A 22,623-nucleotide genomic window follows, 5' to 3' on the forward strand; every position below is an offset into this window, starting at 1 on the left:
TTTCAACAAGGTTTAATTCAATAAGTGGTTGAGATTGCCATATAAGCATTGTGTGATATTTGTGGAATAAAAGTCTAATTTGTAGCTTTACTCAAAACGTTTTACATAAATCAATTGAGTTATGCAAGAATTTACATTTTTATTCAACAACGACTAGCTCAAAATGCTGATGTGGTTGTCCACACCAATCCTTAGATTAGTACTTGTTATATATATATAAGGCTTAGTTTGTACTGGCGAGTAATGCTACATATCACCATTGTGTCTCCCTTTTCTCCCCCCAAAATTGATGTGGCTCTTAAAATTACTATTGGATCAAAATCCAATAGTGGTCTATCACAAATACAATGGTGATTTTAAAAGTCACATCAATTTTGGGAGGATACAAAGGTGATATGTAGCATTACTCTATACTCGAGCTGACAGGTCAACATTGTGGGATAAAAACGTGGTATATAACATTACTCAAATAAATTTATGTAAAAAAAAAAAAAAGAAGTCAAAATAAAGATATAGACCCACGTCTACAAAAAAAAGACGAATGAACTAAATTTTTAGAGACGGTTTTTTTAAAACCGTCCGTAAAAAATTTAATATGGACGGTTTGGTTTAAACCGTCCATAAAATTTCAGACGGTTTGTACAAAACCATTTGTAAGTGTAAATTTTTAGACGTTTTTATTCAAATAGTCTATAGTTTTATAGACGGTTTAAATCAATCCGTCTAAAAATTTATATTCTTAGATGGTTTTGTACAAACAGTCTGAAATTTTTATAGGCGGGTTGAAAAAAATCGTCTAGGAAAATAAATTTCTAGACAGTTGTCTCAAACCGTCTGTAAATGTTGTAGACGGTTTGCTGCCAAACCGTCTGTAATATACTTGAGATATTTACTGAAAACACGCTGCCTATTAATTTGTTATTTCTTCGTTCATATTTTTTTCTTTCTCTTTCTCTCTCTCCTGTCTTTCCTTCTTCTTCGTTCTTTTCTCTTTTTTTCGACAGAAACATCGAGAGAGAGAGAGAGGGAGATCATAGAGAGACCGAGAGAGAGATAGATTCGCCGGGAGAGAAAGAGACCGACTGAAAAATGTAGTTTCTTTAAGGTAGATTTTATCCCTCTTAATTTAGCCTTTGGTTCTTAATTTTTTGTTTTCATTTGGGTTGTTTGAAGCTAAAATGTGATTTCTGGATTTGACAGAGAGAGATTCGGCCGGTGTACGTGGATTTCCGGCCGGATCTCTCTTCCTCTCTCTTTCTCTGTCGTTGGCCGGTGTGCGTGGGTGCCGGATCTCTCTTCCTCTTTCTCTTTCTCTGTCGCCGGCCGGAGTGCGTGGGTTGGAGTGGGTTGACAAATTTCCGGCCAGATCTAATTTCTTCTCTCTTTCTCTGTCGCAGGTCGGTGTATATTGTTGTAGATCTGCTTTGGTTGATGTTGTTCTTAGTATTCTTTGTTTATTGTTGTAGATCTGCTTTGTTACTGTTGTTCTGAATGATGTGGGTTCTGAATATTTGTTCTGAGTAATTGTTTATTGTCGTTCGGAGAGTGAAAAAGATTTGGGTATTTCTGATTTTTGTTCATTTTGTTTTAGTTAATTGGTTTGAATTGTTTGCAATTTGTTGTCTGTGCAGAGTGAGGCTGAGAAAGAATGTGGCTCATCAAAGGGGCAGGAAACCGATCGGTTTGCGTACTGAGAGAAAGAGAGAGAGATTGTGGAACTGAAAATGGGGTTTGCGAACCGAGAGAAAGAGAGAGATTTTTAATTCTGGACTAAAATGAATATAAAACCATTATATCATTAATGAAAATAATACCAAAAAAAAAAATTAATAATTATTAATTTTGGACGGTTTGAGCAAATTCATCTAGAATTCTGGACGAAAAGTCCTGGACCGTCCACAAAAAATCATCTGGACTTTATTTCAGACGGTTTTTTTCTTCTTAAAATTAAAATATTAACAAATAATTCAAATATAGAATACTCTTAAGACACGACAACAGTTTCGCCTTCATATCAACTCCGAACATTTTCTAAAATAAAAAATAAAAAACACTCTTCAAAACATTACCAAAAGAGAGTCATATTTCCGCTATTACTAATTTTCACATAAAGATCAAGTGATTAATGTTTTGAAGTTCTTGGCACAACAATCATGCTGAAACAAGTGCAGTATGTGTGTTTAGCTGACACATTTACTTGTCATTTTTCCTTTTGCAAATTCTCGCAGACTCCATAAAGGCCGGTGGAATCATATGCTGTTGGAGCATTCTAAAACATAAAGGGTTTACGCATAAGCTTGTCGTGTCGGCATAGTCTACAATCTTATGCGCTTGTTTTGGTCCCGTTAAAGCATCTTGCAGTACTCTCTGTCAATTCTTTAGATAAAAGGAGATTCGACAACACTTTTCTCTCTTGTAAAGGCAACAACATCAATCTATTTAGAAAAGGTGTATATATATATATTGTTGTAAAATTAATGAAAATAACAAGACAAGATAAAGAGATTATAAATATGAAACTAGTTCTTCAGGAACTATGTATGATTCTTCTCTATAATTGTGTGTTTTACAAAGTATCCAATACTCCCTTTTATAGACATAGAATCATAGTGGGAGGTTAAGAAATAGGAAAGGATAGGACATGAATTAAAAGGCTACATCAATGTATTACATGAATGTTATGGAATTCTAAAAGATGACATGAATGTGTAGAATTCCAATAGATGAAACTAAATGGTCATCCACCAAATGCATGAATGCATTCATAACACTCCCCCTTGGATGACCATACACTAAGAATATGCCTCGTTAAAACCTTGCCAAGGAAAACCCAGTGGGAAAAAACCTGTGGCGAAGGAAAAAGAGTACACTATTCTTGTGTGTCATCGTATGCTTTAGGATTGCCTCATTAAAACCTTGCAAAGGAAAACCCAGTGGGAAAAACCTTAGCGAAGGAAAAAGAGTACAATCAGCATAATCATTTTACTCCCCCTCATCAGGATGAAGAGCTTCAATTGTTTATGATGAAAGATCCTTGAGTCGGTGCATTCCAATGTTATTCACCAACTTCTTAAATGTTGCATTTGGTAATGTTTTGGTAAATAAATCTGCTAAATTGTCACTTGATCGTATCTGCTTCACATCAATATCACCACTCTTCTGGAGCTCATGTGTATAAAAGAATTTTGGTGAAATATGTTTTGTTCTATCACCTTTAATGTATCCTCATCTGATCTGTGTGATACAAGCAGCATTATCTTCATATAATATTGTCGGGCTATCTTTGATTGTGGATAAACCACACTTTTCTCGAATGTGTTGAATTACTGATCTTAGCCATATGCATTCCCGACTTGCTTCATGAATTGCTATAATTTCTGAGTGATTTGAAGAAGTAGCAACAAGTGTTTGCTTGACAGATCTCCATGAAATAGCAGTACTTCCACATGTAAATAGATATCCTGTTTGAGATCTACCTTTATGCGGATCAGAAAGAAAACCCGCATCTGCATATCCAACTAACTGTGAATTTGAACCTTTTGGATAAAATAATCCCATGTCAGTTGTTCCACGAAGATAGCGTAGAACATGTTTAACCCCATTCCAATGCCTTCGAGTTGGTGCAGAACTGTATCTTGCTAGTAAATTAACTGAAAATGCTATATCAGGTTGTGTGCAATTTGCAAGATACATGAGTGCGCCAATTGCACTAAGATATGGTACTTCAGGACCAAGAATTTCTTCGTCATCTTCTCGAGGACAAAAAGGGTCCTTTTTCACATCAAGTGAACGAACAACCATTGGAGTGCTCAAAGGATGAGATTTCTCCATGTAAAAGTGCTTCAGGACTTTTTCTGTGTATGTTGATTGATAAACAAGAATTCCATTTTGAAAATGTTCAATCTGTAAGCCAAGACAAAATTTTGTCTTCCCAAGATCTTTCATCTCAAACTCATTTTTTAGATAAGTGGCAGTTTTTGTAAGCTCTTCTGAAGTCCCAACAAGATTTAAATCATCTACATAAATTGCAATGATAGCAAATCCAGATTCTGATTTCTTAATGAAAACGCATGGACAAATTGGATTATTCTCAAATCCTTCTTTCAATAGATATTCACTAAGACGATTGTACCACATGCGTCCGGATTGCTTTAACCCGTATAAAGATCTTTGTAGCTTGATAGAATAAATACTTCGGGATTTTGAATTATATGCTTCAGGCATTTTGTATCCTTCAGGAATTTTCATGTATATATCATTATCAAGTGATCCATATAAATATGCTGTAACCACATCCATTAAACGCATATCCAAACTTTCTATAACTACCAAGCTAATCAAAAATCTAAATGTAATTGCATCCACTACAGGGGAATATGTTTCTTCATAATCAATACCTGGTTTCTGCAGGAAACCTTGTGCAACAAGTCTTGCTTTATATCTCACAATTTCATTTTTCTCATTACGTTTTCGTACAAATACCCACTTGTATCCAACAGGCGACACACCTTCTGGTGTTTGGACTACAGGTCCAAATACTTCACGTTTTGCTAGTGAGTTCAATTCTGCCTGAATTGCTTCCTTCCACATTGGCCAATCATTTCTACGTCGACATTCTTCGACGGATTGTGGTTCAATATCATCATTATTTCTGGTAATGTCAAATGCAACTTTAAATGAAAATATGTTGTCGACAACAATTTTATTTCTATCAAATATTTCTCCTGTACTTATATAATTTATTGAGATCTCATTATTTTCAGGTACCTGTTCCTCTTCAGGGGATAACTCTTCAGGAGATTCCTCTTCAAGAGGTTCCTCTTCAGGGGATTTCTTTCCAGGAGAATTTTGTACAGAAAGTTTGGATGGATCAATTTCCGTTGCCTGTTTTGTGGGTAAGGCCTCTTCAGGAGCGCCGATTTCATTTCCTTGTGCTTTTCTCTTCCGGGGAATCTTATCCTTTGCACCAATAGGTCTTCCACGCTTCAGGCGTGCCTTAGACTCATTTGCTGCTGTATTAGTTAATTGTCCTACAGGGACTTCTATCTTTGCTGGAGTATTAGCAGCTGGAATGTGAGACTTAATTATTTTCTTGTTGTCAGTAAATGCATCCGGCAATTGATTTGCAATACTCTGTAAATGAATGATCCTCTGAACTTCTAGTTCACATTGATTTGGACGAGGATCAAAATGTGATAACGTCGAATTATTCCAAGTGATTTCTTGTCGTGCTTCTGGGAACGACTTTTCTTTCCCTAATGATGGGAATATATTTTCATCAAAATGACAGTCTTCAAAACGTGCTTTAAAAATATCACCAGTTAAAGGCTCAAGGTATCTAATAATAGATGGAGAGTCAAAACCAATATAAATCCCAAGTCTACGTTGAGGTCCCATTTTAGTGCGCTGAGGTGGAGCAATTGGAACATATACAGCAAAACCAAAAATGCGAAAATGAAAAATATTTGGTGGTTGACCAAATGCAAGTTGTAAAGGAGAATATTTTTGGTAAGATGTTGGTCTGATCCGAACTAATGATGCAGCATGTAATATTGCATGTCCCCAAGCAGAAATAGGTAGTTTTGATTTCATAAGCAAAGGTCGAGCAATTAACTGAAGTCGTTTAATAAACGATTCAGCTAAACCATTTTGAGTGTGTATGAGCAACAAGATGCTCAACATTAATACCGATTGACATGCAATAATCATAAAATGCTTGAGATGTAAATTCACCTGCATTATCCATCCGAATAGATTGAATTGGATAATCAGGGAATGGTGCCCGTAATCTAATTATTTGGGCAAGAAGTCTAGCAAATGCAACATTACGAGTAGAAAGTAGGCAAACATGTGACCATCTAGTTGATGCATCTATTAAAACCATAAAATATCTAAATGGCCCACATGGAGGGTGAATTGACCCACATATATCCCCTTGAATTCTTTGTAAAAATGATGGAGATTCAAGAATTACCTTAGAAGGGGATGGTTTTATTACAAGTTTACTTTGAGAACATGCAGCACAAGGATAATCACTTTGTAAAAGAATCTTCTGGTTCTTTAAGGGATGCCCATGAGAGTTCTCAATTATTCGACGCATCATAATTGTTCCCGGATGTCCAAGACGATCATGCCAAAGCATAAACATTTTTGGATTAGAGCACTTCTGGTGCATCACAACATGTGATTCAATTGTTCTTATTGTTGTATAATACAACCCGGAAGAGAAAGCAGGCAGTTTTTCCAATATGAGCTTCTGGCCCGAAATTATTGAAGTAATATAAAGATATTCGTCACTGCCTTCATTAGTGGTTTCAACATGATAACCATTTAAACGAATATCTTTAAAACTGATTAAATTTCTTCTAGATTTAGAAGAATACAAAGCATCATCAATACAAAATTTTATTCCTTTTGGCAATATAATATTTGCTCTTCCAGAGCCTTCAATTAGGTTTGATGAACCTGATATTGTATTGACACTAGCTTTGTTTAATATTAAGTATTGGAAATATTTCTTATCTCTAAGAATTGTGTGTTGTACAACTGTCTGCTAGACACAAATCTTCACCAATCATTTTGGAATTAATCATTCCATCAGTATGACCCATACCTCCATACATAATAAAATAAATATTAAATTTCATTAATCAAAATAAAATAACAAAATAAAATTAAAATTGACAACATAATGAAAACATATATATATATTACTACAAGATTACTGTGATTAACAAAATTCATTTTAATCCACTTTTCTTTCTCTTTTATGGATGCTTGATATAGGTTGATCAGATGTTTAGGCGTACAGCAGGTACGCGACAAATGTCTTTTCATATTACACCTGTAACATTTATCGATCTTCATAGTTCTTTGTAGGTTTATTCTGTAAACCTTTGTTTTTATATTTTTTCGCCTCAGTGTGGTTCCACTTCTGGTGGAAATGAACATTTCTTTTGTAAGAATTATGAGTACGTTCCCATTGACCTCTATAATATATATATATTCTACCATGTCCACGTCCACGTCCACGATAATGGTTTCCTTTATTATCACAAAATGAGGTTCCATTTGCTTCAGGAAATGGTGTAGAACTCGTTGGACGAGATTGGTGATTTTTCATTAATAGCTCGTTGTTTTGCTTAGCCACTAGAAGACAAGATATTAGTTCAGAATATCTTGTAAAATTACACTCTCGATATTGCTGCTGCAGGAGCACATTCGAGGCATGAAATATGGTATATATCATCATAAGTGCACAGTTTTAACTGTGAACTGATTTTAAAGAGTGCAACTTCAGGTGCATCCAACAATAATGAGCTTTTTGGGAGCATAACTGTCTTCTGGTACTTGTATCTCTCCCTCAAATTATTCCACAAGGTCAATGAATCTTTTATTATAAGGTACTCATTTTTATTTAATTCATCATGTAGATGATGGCGAAGAAAAATTATTGCTTTAGCGCGATCCTGCAGGGATGCTTGATTTTCATTCATTGCTTTATCACGATCCTGCTGGGATGTTTGATTTTCATTCTTAATAGTATTTCCAAAATTCATAACATCAATATTCATAGCATTATAAAATGATAACATTTTAGTTCATATTAATCGCACATGGATCATAAGATTCATATGTTTTAATATGATTCTTAAAACAATAAAAATTTCTAAGCATATGTTAGAATGTTAATTAACAAAATAGATAATAAGATTACTAAATCTTAAAGAGGCTTACAATGATTGAAGAATATCCCACGGATAGCTTTTGATGTTAAAGATCAAAAGAACACAACAACTGGCTAGAGCTTCGTGCTGATAACGTGTTGTAAAATTAATGAAAATAACAAGACAAGATAAAGAGATTGTAAATATGAAACTAGTACTTCAGGAACTATGTATGATTCTTCTCTATAATTGTGTGTTTTACAAAGTATCCAATACTCCCTTTTATAGACATAGAATCATAGTGGGAGGTTAAGGAATAGGAAAGGATATGACATGAATTAAAAGGCTACATCAATGTATTACATGAATGTTATAGAATTCTAAAAGATGACATGAATATGTAGAATTCCAATAGATGAAACTAAATGGTCATCCACCAAATGCATAAATGCATTCATAACATATATATATATATATAACACGTTTCTAGAGTGAAAAGAAATACCCCATACTTTAATTACTCTTTATTTATGAATGAGGTTGTGTCTCCAACATGGCGACTCGAGCTTTAGGCGACTTAGGGGGTCGTCTAAGACCTCAACTAATAATTATACAATATATATATTAAAAAAAATTATTGCTCGGAAAAACATTTTAAGGCTTTAATATGTCAAAAAGTTAATAACATATTCTCTAAGTAAGGCTCTTACTTAATAATTGTACAATAAAAGTTATTTTCAAAACAACTTTTAAGACTAATATAGTAAAAATTTAGTAAATAGTTTCTAATTTAGGCCCTCAATCATGGAAAAGTACTTACAAATTGAAAGTCTAAAAAAAATTTATAAATCCTTGAAAATTCCCACTTATTTATTCATTTTAAAAGCTATATTTTTACATTCATGAAATTAGTCTAATATCTATAAATTCTCATTGTTTGTATTTTGCATAATAGATAGAATAACACAATCAGTGAGTCTTTAATGTCCAATAACTTTTTTCCACATTATATTATATTACAAATCAATTGTTATTATGTTATATAACTTATTTTCATTTTTCTCTTTATTGTTCTTTAAATCTTATTATTTCATATCTTTGAATAAAGTGATAAGTCATTCTATATTTAATAAGCTATTAAAAAAAAAATTTAAAATACATTTTACAAATATAAAAAAGTGCTCTATTTGACATATTAAATAAAATAAATATATAAAATATAATATAAATATTAAAAATAAATGTAATTTAATTAATATTTAAATATAAAAAAATTGCCTCACTTAAACTTGTTACCTTATGCCTCAAAATTTATTGAGCCGGGCCTAATTAGAGGTGATATGGTGATGATGGTTCGTCCTGATGGAGGGATGTCATACACGGTGGAGGACAGTGGTCACAAATGGCAGTTAGTTAGCAATGGGTCAGCCGATGGTGAGCCAAGCGGTGGTCAGTGGTGACATGCTGAGAAGTGACTCATGAAAGTGAGGACAGTGATGACAGCCGGAGAACAGCAGTGAAGTCTAAGAGTTCGTAGTGTCAAAGCCCGACGGTGGCCGATATGCTGGGCTATGGATGGGTGGTGATGGAGCCTGGTAGTGTCAGCCGTGGACGGCCTAAAACTAGACCACAATAAGCTGATGACTAGGCCAACTTGGGTCAACGACGACCTGGGCTGGCATGGGATGATGAATGGGTCGTAGGATCAACTCAAACAACCGGAAAACGATGAATCCGCGGTTAGCGCATGTTGGTGAATGACACACTTTATTGAAAGAGACACGTGTAAGATATTATTCCCTTATGTGGCCTTTATATCACATATTACGGTGTTCATTGTATTTATTATAAATATAATATACGGTATTATGGTTATGGTAATTTATATTAATTTAGATTACCGTAATGGAATCGTTTAATTGATTTAAAATCAATTAATAATATTGTTTCCTTGATGGAAGAAACAATACGGTATTTACCATATTTGAGGGTCTCTGACCTAACCTATAAATTAATAGCCTGTGTACACCATCAGTACGGCAATACAGTCATAGGCATAGGTTAGAAGATTCCTCAGATAATCTTTTCTTATTCTTCAGATGGATCGTGGAAACGCTTGAGCAAATATGGCTAGAGGTAAGCCTAAACCTATTTTGTTTTTTTCGCTGCACATGTTAGCCTAAAGAATAATATGTTGATTAATATTTCTAACATGTGGTATCAGAGCCACCTCTATGCTATTTTGCTTAGCATTTAATTTTGCTATACATTATCAATGTTGAATTCAGTGTTTTATTTCGTGACTATAACTAGATCTGTTATTCACATACGGTTGATAACTCACTGTCGTGATATGAGTATTTTTTCCATTATAATATACAGTTTTTTGCTTTTGATTAGTACACATTGTTATGCAATATTGATATTGTTAATTATTGTTTATACAATATTCCAATATTGTGGTTTTTGTACTGTGATATTCACATACATATTGTGGAAAAATTGTATAACTAAAGAGCATGAAAATTTTGAATTTACAATTTTGCCCTTGTATGCTCAAGAAACCCATCAGAGAGAAAGAAACCGTAAAAACCTTTTGTGAAAATCATGGGGTTTACAGTGAAAATCACGGGTTTACCGTGAAACTTTCTGCATAGCCGCCGGCCGCCGGCCGCCAGCCGCATCATTGCCGCATATGGAGGAGATGCTCCTGCAGCCTCAATCCGGTCACTACCACAGGCGGCCCTTGCGGGCCGCCCGTGGCAGCAACGGCGGCTCTTACGAGCCGCCTCGGTTCTGGGCAACCAGCGACCCCTATGGGTCGCCGTGGCCTGCTGAGCTGCGGCCTCCCGTGGCTGCCGCATGAGGATACACGGCAGGACGGAGGTAGGGTGGTGGCGCGGGTAGGCTGCTGCAATTCGGGTCAACATGCCCGTCTGGGTGAATGGCGACCCATGCGGTTGCTGTGATCTGCTGAGCGGCGGCCTCTCGTGGCCGCCGCATGAGGAAGTACGGGTGATATAAGGGCGGCGGCTGGAGCAACTAAGGAAGAAAGAAGAGTGCCCGGCACATGAGAAAGGGCGGCGGCGGCAGCTAGGGATGAGTTTTCCGGGTCACCGGGTCGAGCTGGGATACGGGTAGGGTTTCATACCCATGCAGTCTTCCGGGCCATTAAGTGGGCTGACCCGAATGGGCCAGCCCAATGAGGAATGATCCAGTTATTATTTAAAAAAAAATAAAAGGGGGGGGTCCATTTAAGTGGGTTTGACCCAGCCCTATAAAGAGATCCACCAGCCCAATGCAACAACTCATCAAGTTCTTTTAAAAGGAGAACTTATGCCGTCTTATAGTGTTTAGAACTTGGGTTTACCAAGTGTAAAGGTCCTTGGCCACCTACTAAATCATTGGGCCATGTATTTTATTATGTCCTCATGTTGCAATTTTATTTCTCTTATGATTTGCATTGATCTGTATTAAAATTATTGTTTCTTTGATACATAAATTGAGGAATATTTTTAATTGTTAAATTTATATTGTTTAAATATAAATTGCTTGATGCCTAGACCTAAGAATAATTAACAATACCATATACGCTGGTGTGTTTACAGTAATATCCAAGAATGCAATGTCTAGAAAAGTTCTGGCTAGGAAAGTCTTGGGATTTAAGTGTGTCCATGTATTGGTTTGTTATATTCCTGGGGCTATTAAGGGGGCATCTATAAAGTTGTTAGATGTTATTGAAGTCGCAATTATCATAATGATTTTGGGGAGCCACAACATCCCAAATTTTAATGATAATTACATCAGGATTACACGCATGAACCTCATAAAGATTTATTAGATGTTCATGAATTACAACGTGATTATTATAATTTTGGGAGAGCCAAGAATCCTAATTTTATAATAATTGCATAAGGATCGTACACATGAAGTTCATACAGAAAAATTAACATCGTTGTAATTAATTCATAAATTTAATTACCTATCCCCAAATGGAAGTTTTTATTTTTGTGACTTAATTAGAATGAGATAACAAATTTAGTATTAAAAGTAAAATTTCTCTCGGTTGCCCAAAGGTACGAAGAATTTTATTTATTAATATTTAAATTTATTAGTCTTATTAATAAAGAGTAAATTTCATGCGTGATGCAACCTTTGCCCAAAGGTAGGTTGAAATTTACTATTTAAATTGGCATTGACTAATTTAAAATAAAGTTGATATCGTCTTGTAGTTAATTCATAAATTTAATTACTTATCCCCAAAGGAAAGTTTTTATTTTTTTGACTTAATTAGAATAAGATAACAAATTTAGTATTAAAAGTAAAATTTCTTTCGGTTGCCCAAAGGTACGAAGAATTTTATTTTTTAATATTTAAATTTGCTTTAGTCTTATTAATAAAGAGTAAATTTCATGCGTGATGCAACATTTGCCCACAGGTAGGTTGAAATTTATTATTTACTATTTAAATTGGCATTGGCCAATTTAAAATAAAGTTATTTCATAGCATTAAAGTATTTTTTTAGTTTTAATATTCTTGGTGATTGTAGCTATTCCTGTTAATCTACCTTTTGGTAGTTTTATATTCCAATACATTATGGTAATATTTTTCTGACTGGAAAAGGATTGATATGCATTTTCATTTGAGTGTTTCTAATTCCATTATGGGAATGAAGGATATTGTAGTTTAGCTTAAGTCCCTAAAGATTGAGATTTTTGAGTCATTATTGGTCATTTTATTTTTTGAATTCTCTCTTCTAAGTGCAGAATTTTATCTTGTAACACATGTAAGGATAAATGGTTAGTAAATAAACTTCTAACCATGTGTGTTCAAGGATATGAGAGAATTCATAAAGTGTTCACATGATTACTCATGTCAAGGGAAGGACCAATAAATGCAATCATGTCCAACACTTAAAGCATGAGAATAAGGTGCCAATAAAGTATTATGGCAATCAAGATACCTATTTCTCATGCAATAAGGAAAATTAAGGGCATATAAAGAATGATTGCATGAAGTATAAGAAATGACTTAAAATAAAGATAATCTCATATATCTAATATGTCGTGAATCTCTTTTAGTAACTCATTTACATATGTTGTGGATTGATTATGGTTCAACAATCCAAATTGTCAACACAAATGCAGATCTTTTTAAAATGAATAACACGTGTTTATAATTGGAGGTTGTTGGGATCTATAGGTTAATTTTAAAATTCGGTTATATTTTTTACCTCAAAAATGATTTATATTCCATAATCTTTTAGAAATTTATTTTCTAGTTTGGTTTGTTAAAAATTTTAATTTTATTTTAAACTTGAAATTTTTCTTATTTTAGGTGGAATATTGGTTGGGGTTTAATTAAAGTCTATTTAAAATTGACCTACATCCCAATTTTGAAACAAAATTATTTGTTTATTTCTGCATACTGATGATGACGTAAAGTAGAGTCTTTGAGAATTTAAAAATGTTCTTGTTATGGTTTTGGAGATTAAAATATATCTCCATACAGAAAATAAAAGTTGGTAATTTACTGACTTTGGTGCTTGTGTGGACTGCATAAGGGAAAGCATACCAACAAGACCATTAGAGGTGGCAAAGAGAGCCTTTTGAGATTCTTGAGATCATGTACATTGAAAGGTGTTGACCTTTTCATACTCATTGCCTAAATGGTCAGAGATATTTTTATCTCTTTTAGTGATGACCATATAAAGTTTATGTATCTCTATCTCTATCTTCTAAATATTAAAGCTGGGGTATTGAATGCTTTCAATACCTATAAGGAAGAAGAAGGGAAACAATATGAAGATCATAAGATCTAATACAGGCATAGAGTATTAAGGTAGGTACACACAAAAGGGGAAATAATTAGTAATACTAATTTGCAATTACCCTTATAGAGTAAAGCTTTGAAGACCGTTGTGTATATGTTAAAAATGATTCCATCTAAGGTTGTCCTTAAGACACCTTTTAAAGTATGAAATAGATGGAAGCTTAATTTAAATTATTTGCACATATGGGGTTGTCTTGCTAAAGAGAGGATTTATAATCCTCACCTTAGAAAATTAGATTCAAGGACAAAACAGCGGATCTTTTATAAGCTATCTAGTAAACTTTAAAGGGTTTTAATGTTTTATTATTCTTCATATAATCCTAGAGTTGTTGATTGTAAAATTTCTAGAGGATGCGGAACCTAGTGGGAGGATTTATAAAGGAGAGAGGATTTATAATCCTCACCTTAGAAAATTAGATTCAAGGACAAAACAGCGGATCTTTTATAAGCTATCTAGTAAACTTTAAAGGGTTTTAATGTTTTATTATCCTTCATATAATCCTAGAGTTGTTGATTGTAAAATTTCTAGAGGATGCAGAACCTAGTGGGAGTGCTCATTCACATAAATTGGAATTTGAGGAAGCACTAGAGTTGGCCAAATCTCCTCCTCATAGAGCACTACAAAAAATGGGACATTTAATGGCGTGTCTGCAGTAAATTATTTTTTGACACCTCACTAATTAGTGGCGTGTTGAATTAAAACACCTCACTAAAATTATTAGTGGCGTGTTTGATTTAGCACGCCAGTAAAATTGTGGCGTGTCGGTCAGACACGCCAGTAAATTACTGGCGTGTCGGTCAGACACGCCGCAAAATTGTGGCGTGTCGGACTGACACGCCGCAATTTTGTGGCGTGTCTGACCGACACGCCAGTACATTTCCTAGAACCGCGCGGGACTGCGCGGTTCTTCCCCTCTCCTTTTGTTTCTTCCCTCTCTCACTGTACTCTCTCTCTCTCTCTCCTGTGTCCCTCTCTCACTCTACTCTCTCTCTCTCTGTGTCTCCGTCTCTCTATCGCCGGACGCCGGCCACTTCAGCTTCGACCGGTATGTATCTCCTTCTCTCTCTCTATAGCTCTCTCTTTTGCTCTCTCTCTCTTTAGCTCTCTCTCAAGCTCTCTCTCTCATTTGTAGCTCTCCGGCCAGCTCAGACGCCGGCCACCAGCAGTCCCTGCCGCCCCCGACCTCCGACGCCGGCCACTAGCAACCCAGCCGCCCCCGACCTCCGAAGCCGTGTAAGGTAAATGATATCATTTTCCTTTTTTTTTTTTAATTTTTTTTAAAAAAATAAAAATAGTGTAATTTTTACTGAAATTTGGGCAGCCTAATAGAGGGGGATCCTCATTCTGTGAACATTGGGTCTTGCACAACACTTGAGTGCCATGGCCACTTTATAATTCATATTATCAAAATATTTCATAATTTGCTGAAGGCTATGCTAAATGATTTATAATCAATGGAATGGTTGGTTTGGTCATAATGTTGCAACATCCGTTCTGTTTTGATTGTTTTATCATCCTTTGTAATTTGTGTGAGAAAGCATTGGAATTTTCTCCTCTTTTTATTTTGTTTATTTTAAGTTTCCTAAAATCAGTTTCAATTGAGTTCACGTGCATTTTAATTACCAATGCATTCTATTCTTTATTTCTTCTATTGTTTCTTTTAATTAATAAATCATTGCATTTGGTTTTGTTTATTGCAATATGATATTATGTCCTAGCAGAATTTAACATTGTAAATATCTCTGACTGAATGCAATGCGATGTTTTCTGAACTTTGGTAAGCATATGAACTCAAATGCATATTAATCTCAATGCTGGAATTAGGTCGGTTTTATGCCTTTGAAAAAGCTCACAGACTAGATCCCACATCGAGTGGACGAGGTGTAAGAAACAAAAATAGGATTTTGTTTCTTGAGATCAAGGCCAGGTTAATTTTCTTGATGCGGTCTAATTATTTAATTAGTGTCTCTTATGTTAAAAAAAAAAATTACTTTTATTTAATTAAGTAAGCTCCGCATTCTTTTTTGCGATAGGTTATTAAATTCTCGGTGCATTGATTTGTGTTTGTCAAAGTAATTTACGTGTTAGGTTTCAGAAGAGAATAAAGTATATTTTCAATATTATGGCAAAATTGGCAAATGTTTTTGTTATTATTATTATTATTATTATTTTAGTTTTGTATTATATGGTTCAAACTCTAGTGGATTAAATTTAATTAGTTGGGTATGACATGCAAACACGAATTGCAACCATGAAATAAGTACAACTCTTATAGAGAAACTTCTTTTTTTATTTACACCTAGGACACCATAGTTGGAAGTAAAATAGGTCTATTTTGTTGTTTATTACACCATTATTGGTTTAATTTAAACAAGAGAACCATAATTCAAAATAGGAAATAGCTAGTAAGATTGTAAAGCCGCATGCATATGCCTACTGCCTACCAACTCAATAAAGAATCAAACCTTTAGAATAACACCCATGCGCATGGTGTCCATACAACTTATTTTTATTTTATTAAATATTTTAATAACTTCTATAAATATTTTAAAATATTAAATAGCTTTTTTGTTGAAATTTTTATTTTTATCAAAATTTATATGTAAAATTTTAGAAAAGTTAATTATAATCTTCAAAATTACCATTTGAAAATTTATATGTTGTTTACTTTATTTTGTTACTATTTTGTATTGTACGTAGAGAAGAAGATGGACAAGACTTGGATGACAAAGTCTAGGGGTACGAGGGAATATAGAGATGGGTGTAGATTGTTTGTTAACTTCGCAGTTAGTAATTGTAGAATCCCCAGTGGAAATATACACTGCCCTTGTAAGTCGTGTCGAAATAACCAGTGTCACCAGCCCGATGTCGTACTTGCCCACTTGACAGGGGGTAAGGGAATAATGACTACATACACTACATGGTTTTGGCACGGTGAGAAGCATGTTCGGGGTCCTGTTGCAGGTTCTTACTTGAATCGCTCAGCTGCAGATGTGGCTAGTGGAAGCACAGAACAGGGTGGCGACATGCACTCAATGTTGCGTGATGCATTCGGCATGCACGAAGTTAGAGAAGAAAATTGTGAGCCTGAGGTCGTGGCTCAGGGAGGTGAAGAAATTAGGTGGAATGGAGAATCAGCTGAAGGAAACGCTCAGAAGTACTACGACATGCTCAAAAAGTCGGAGAAACCACTTCATGGGGGTACTAAACATAGCAAGCTGAGTGCTACTGTACATTTGTACAACTTGAAATGCGTTGGTGGACTTAGCAACAAGATTTTCTCAGATTTCCTTGAGTTCATCATCCAGTTGCTGCCTGCATGTGATGACACTTTGCCAGCTAATACATATGAGGCGAAAAAATTTCTTAGTGACATAGGGCTTGGTTATGAGAAGATTCCTGCATGTCGTAATGATTGTATGTTATTCTGGAAGAACAATCAAGAATTAGAATCATGCATCGTTTGTGGAGAATCTAAATGGAAGGATGAAATTCATTTGGACGAGGATGGTCAACCCATATCGTCGAGAAAGAAATGTCCGGTGAAAGTATTGCGGTGGTTTCCACTCATCCCCCGGCTACAACGGCTTTTTATGTCGGAACATACAGCGCCCCACATGAGATGGCATGTAGAAGGCCGCACTAAAGATGGCGTGCTGAGGCATCCGGCTGACGGTGAAGCATGGAAATCATTCGATCTCTTACATCCAGAATTTTCGGCCAATAGGAGGAACATCGGACTTGGTCTAACCTCAGATGGATTTAATCCATTTGGGAACATGAGCACTTCCCATAGCACTTGGCCAGTACTGCTTGTTCCATACAACTTGCCTCCTTGGATGTGCATGAAACAAACATCATTCATATTATCTCTGATTATCCCGGGCCCAAGTTCACCTGGAATGGATATAGATGTTTACCTTCAGCCATTGATTGAGGAGTTACAAGAACTCTGGAATGTAGGGGTACGCACATTTGATGTCTCGAAGAAAAATAATTTTGTGATGCGAGCGCAGTTGATGTGGACAATAAATGACTTCCCGGCGTACGCAGATTTGTCCGGATGGCCTAACAAGGGTGAGTTTGCATGTCCTTGCTGTATGCATTCAATACGGTCTAAACGGTTAAAACAAGGTAAAAAACATTGTTATTTGGGACATAGACGATACTTGCCCATGGATCATCCGTGGAGGCGAAACAAAAAAACATTTGACGGAACCCAAGAATTAGAATGTGCCCCCCATGTGCAAAGTGGAGAAGAAATTCTGGGACAATTAGAGGGTATGGTATTTGGGGATGAGAGCGCGGGCATGGCAAACAAGGATAAAAAGAAAAAAAGGAATAAGCGGAAGAAGGGAGAAACATCGACTGAAAATGTAATTTGGAAGAAGAAAAGTATTTTTTTTAGGTTGCCGTACTGGAAAGATAATTTATTGCGGCACAACCTTGATGTTATGCACATAGAGAAAAATGTGATGGACAATATACTTGGCACAATTCTTGACATCCCAGGTAAGACAAAGGATGACCTCGCAGCCCGCACAGACTTGATGGAAATGGGTTTGAGACATAAACTTCATCCGTTCACGGCCGATAATGGTAGAACCTATATGCCCGCAGCATGCCACACGATGTCCAGAGATGATAAAACTCATTTTTTGAAAGTGATTCGAAATGTGAGGGTGCCCGACGGATATGCTTCTAACGTTTCTCGTTGTGTAAAACTTAAAGAATGTACAATATCGGGCTTAAAGAGTCATGACAGCCATATATTGATGCAACAACTTCTCCCTATTGCATTACGCGGATCACTGCCAAATAACGTAGTTAGACCTCTTGTTGAGATGTCTGCATTCTTCAAGGGGATATGCTCTACAAACTTAACACAAGAGGATATGGACCGACTAGAGGGTGACGTCTGTGTCACTTTGTGCAAGCTGGAACAGATATTCCCCCCCGGTTTTTTTACTAGCATGGTTCATGTGGTCGTGCATCTTGTCCGTGAATGTCGACTTGGGGGGCCTGTACAGTATAGGTGGATGTATCCAGCAGAGAGGTAATATTTGTGCATGCTTAATAATTATTTTAATTTTTACGATATTAGAATACAATTGCTAACTAGCACTACTTGAATGGTGTTCCTATGTAGGAGCCTTGGGGGGTTTAAATCTAGTGTACGCAATAAAGCAGCTCCTGAGGGCTGCATTACGGAAGGCTATATAGCGACCGAGTTGATGACGTTTTGCTCGAGGTATCTAGATAACGTACCAACATTTCACAACAAAATCCAAAGAAATCCTGATGGTTCAAAGGGGGCGGGAACACGAGTCATACTCGACCGTATCACATTGACACAGATTCATCGATATATTACGAAGAACTCTGACGAGTTCCTTCAGCTTCGAGCGTAAGTTGTGTTACATCAATATGTATGTTTAATTATGTTATAGCCTTGGGATGAATAATAATGCGACTAATTTCCAATTGTAGGATGCACATGGATACGCTTAGGCGATCACATAATAGGGGGCGAACTACGGATGATCAATTAGAAGCTCAACATCATGAACAGTTCTGCGATTGGTACCGTGAATATGTACGAATTATCATCATGTTTAATTATTAAATGTTGAACTTATACATCATATAAACTAACCAAACTAACTTTGTGCGTTTTACATTGTACGTAATATACTCGTAGTCGATCGATTGGACGATCGAGGTAGGAAGGAAATAGGTGACAAATTGGTGATGCATTGTAGAGGGCCGAAAGAGACAGCTATAAGATATAATAGATATGTTGTAAATGGCAAACTGTTTCGCACTCGAGCACATGATGCGGGAAAGAAGACTCAGAATAGCGGTGTGTGTGTGTGCCGACCGTTGATGGCGAAATGTACTACGGGAAGTTAACAGAAATAATTGAGGTCGAGTACTACGATAGGACCAAGTACGTTTTGTTCAATTGTGATTGGGCGGACACCACGAGGGACATAGGGTACAATGTGAATGAGTATGGGCTAGTGCTTGTCAATTTCAAAAAACTTGTACACACGGGAAAGTTGATCACCGATGAGCCGTACGTGCTAACCACACAAGTTGACCAAGTTTTTTACGTTGAAGATGAACGGGACCCAGGTTGGGCTTGCGCTGTAAGAACTAAACCTAGGAACGTATACGATGTTGGTGATGAAAGGCATGATGATGCATGTGCTAACTACCACGAGTGCGAGCCGCTCCTATTGACCAGTAATAATGATCATGATCTACGAGATGACTTCGATCACATCCGACCTGACTTAGATCCGGTCCTAGTGTATGTGTAAAAAAAAAAAATCTATTTGATATTTTAAAATATTTATTTCTACATTGATTGATTGTTAAATATGTGACTCATTTAAATACTGTGGTGCATATAGTTGATATATATTTGTATAAATACGTGATTTATTTTGCAGAGTACAATGAGTTATAGAATCCCAAATGTTATGAAGCGGAATAAGGGCCAAGGATCGAGATCTAGCGAGCCTACGCACACAGAGAGTGACCCTACGCATACAGAGGCAGGGTATAGACCAGTATTCGCAGATAATCACTCAGGATACCAATACAACATCGAAGATAATACATTTAGTCATCTACCTCAAATGCAGCAGACAGTGAGCCAATTAGAGGCGTGTTCCCCTGGTCACGTGGCGCGGCTGTTCGACTACAGCATGTCGGGTTCTCATGATACTGAGACACATCTTTCAGACTATAATGAGACACAAGCTCCGGAGGGCCTACATGATGCACAGTCCGCGGAGGGCCTACATGATGCACAGTCCGCGGAGGGCCTACATGATGCACAGCCTGAGGATGAGCTTGCTACACAAGTGCTGAACGTGAATCAGGTCCGGACGATAAGTAAGTACATATTTTTATAAATTTAAAGGATATATACGTATTTATTGTTTTGCATTTTATATTCGTTTCGAAATAATTAACATCAATATCTATTAATGTTATAGGTACTAATCCGGATGGCAGCACTTGTTTTGAAGTTATGACCATTATGGACCCGCACAAGGCATGGGAGATCCCCGCGGGAAAGAGGGTCGTGATGGATTATAATCCAGGTTGGCAACCCGTAGGATTTAGCGCCAATAAATTTAGACGGCAAACCGGGAAGCTAATAAGGAGCGGAAACTATGTGCATTTATCTGACGATTGGGTGCATGTACCGGCTCGTACAAAGGAGGATATATGGGAAGCCCTGATGGTAAGTAGACTTTTACGTACCGTCAAACTTTTTTTAAAATTTTTTTTTATTTATCATCTTCCAACTTGTGTAGGTGGACTTTTACATCCCACCAAATTATGATTTACAAAAAGTAAAACGAGATGCGTTTCGGGATATGGGTGTAAAGCTCAAGAATTGGAGACACAGCACAAAAGTTAATTTAGGCATTCAACGGGGAGATACTCCTGAGACGGTACGAGCAAGAGTAGGGGCAAGAAGACTCTCCAACTACCGCCCTGAGGACGTGGATGCATTGTTGAATAAATGGTGTGACGAAGAGTATCAGGTTAGTCATGAATTATATTACTATTTGGTGTAGTTTCATTAATTTCATTTAGTTGTGTTAGTGTTTACATAATAAGAATGTTAATTGTGTATGAGTATGCTGACCATATGAAGCAATTACGAGCATTGCAAAATACTCTTCATTGCACGGGGACCAAAAGCTATGCGAGGTTGTCACACGAAGAAGTATGTGCACCAATTTATTCCATACATATAAATGTAAACATTTTATATATGTAAACATGTGTTATAATGATTTATTCTTTTGGCAGAATGTCAAGGATGGCACTCCTCCTACGCGAGCACAAGCGTACATAAAAACTCACAAGAAGAAGGATGGAAGCTATCCAAATGATATAGTAAAAGAGAGATGTGTATGTTATTCATCTTTCATATATTGTTTTACTTATATGTGTAATTATTTATTTACGATGCACATTAGTTTGACGCACCAACATTTAATACTACATGCAGGAAAGGATGGCGATGCTAATGCCAACCGACTCTGCCGCATCGTCAAGCGTAACACAAGGAACGGTACGTTGGAGACATGACGATGCGTATGCCCAGGCGCTTGGCAACAAGCTGGAGTACGCCGGCAGAGTTAGGCAGGTTGGACCAAATATTTGGCCTATGCGAGGGTCCATACGCTCTTACCATACACCATCACAGCCGCATTCACAAAATCAAGGGCACGCCGTCTTTTCGCAAGAAATGTTTGTTTCTGAGATGGAGAAAGCACTCGAGGTTGAGAGGGCACGACACAGTTCTGAGATGGAGAGAGCACTCGAGGCTGAGCGGGCAAGACAAGCTTCTGAGATCGAGAGAGTACTTGAGGGTGAGCGGGCACGACACAAGTTACAAATGGATGAGGTGTTGACAGCACAATCTCAGATTATGTCCCGTTTTAGCCAAATGGAGTCATTGTGGCGCCAATCAGTATCCGTGCCTGGAGTCTCTCATGATAATATAGTGCCAGACAAAAATTCTGCACATCATATGAATGTGTCATCTGTTGATAGCAGATCAGGTAATAATTAATGAGTTTTTTTTTTCCTTGGTATGATTACGTCTGTTTAAATTCACACTTTGTTAACTGCTTAGGACTTTATATAATTTGATCATATTGTTTGCTAACATACTATATTTGTTTTATCATTCACAGATCCTACGGAAAATGCTATGCAGTTACCCGATCATGAAAATCTTGCTGACGATTGATATTGGGTAACATTTAGGTTTATTTTGGTTGGCAAATATGTACTTGCCTTTTTTTGCTCCAGTTTTGTTATCAATCTATGACAAAGATTGATTATATATTTTGTTTATTGAAACCTTTGGAATGACTCTTTGGGATTAATTTAGGACAAAGATTGATAATATTGTATATTTTGTTTGTTGTAAGTTTTAGTTTGAGTATTATGAATCTATGTTATGTATATATGTTTAGTGAAATTTTTGGAATAATTTTTTTTTTAGTTGTGATTGTTGATATGAGTTCAAATTGTTGCAATTGTGTTGATTATGGATTGATGGAATTGTTGTAAGCCAATACC

General features: G+C 36.2%; 1 protein-coding gene across 1 annotated transcript; it reads left to right on the top strand.

Annotated features, from left to right (window-relative positions):
- The first annotated feature begins 21,661 nt into the window (after positions 1 to 21,661).
- LOC133879523 (uncharacterized) lies at positions 21,662 to 22,321 on the top strand. Its single transcript, XM_062318098.1, has 2 exons — positions 21,662 to 22,097; positions 22,233 to 22,321. The coding sequence occupies exons 1-2, from the start codon at positions 21,701 to 21,703 to the stop codon at positions 22,286 to 22,288; spliced, it is 453 nt and encodes a 150-aa protein (XP_062174082.1). The 5' UTR covers positions 21,662 to 21,700; the 3' UTR covers positions 22,289 to 22,321.
- Positions 22,322 to 22,623: the final 302 nt, after the last annotated feature.

The sequence above is a fragment of the Alnus glutinosa genome, chromosome 10 (assembly GCF_958979055.1).
Source record: "Alnus glutinosa chromosome 10, dhAlnGlut1.1, whole genome shotgun sequence".
NCBI classification, from domain to species: domain Eukaryota; kingdom Viridiplantae; phylum Streptophyta; class Magnoliopsida; order Fagales; family Betulaceae; genus Alnus; species Alnus glutinosa.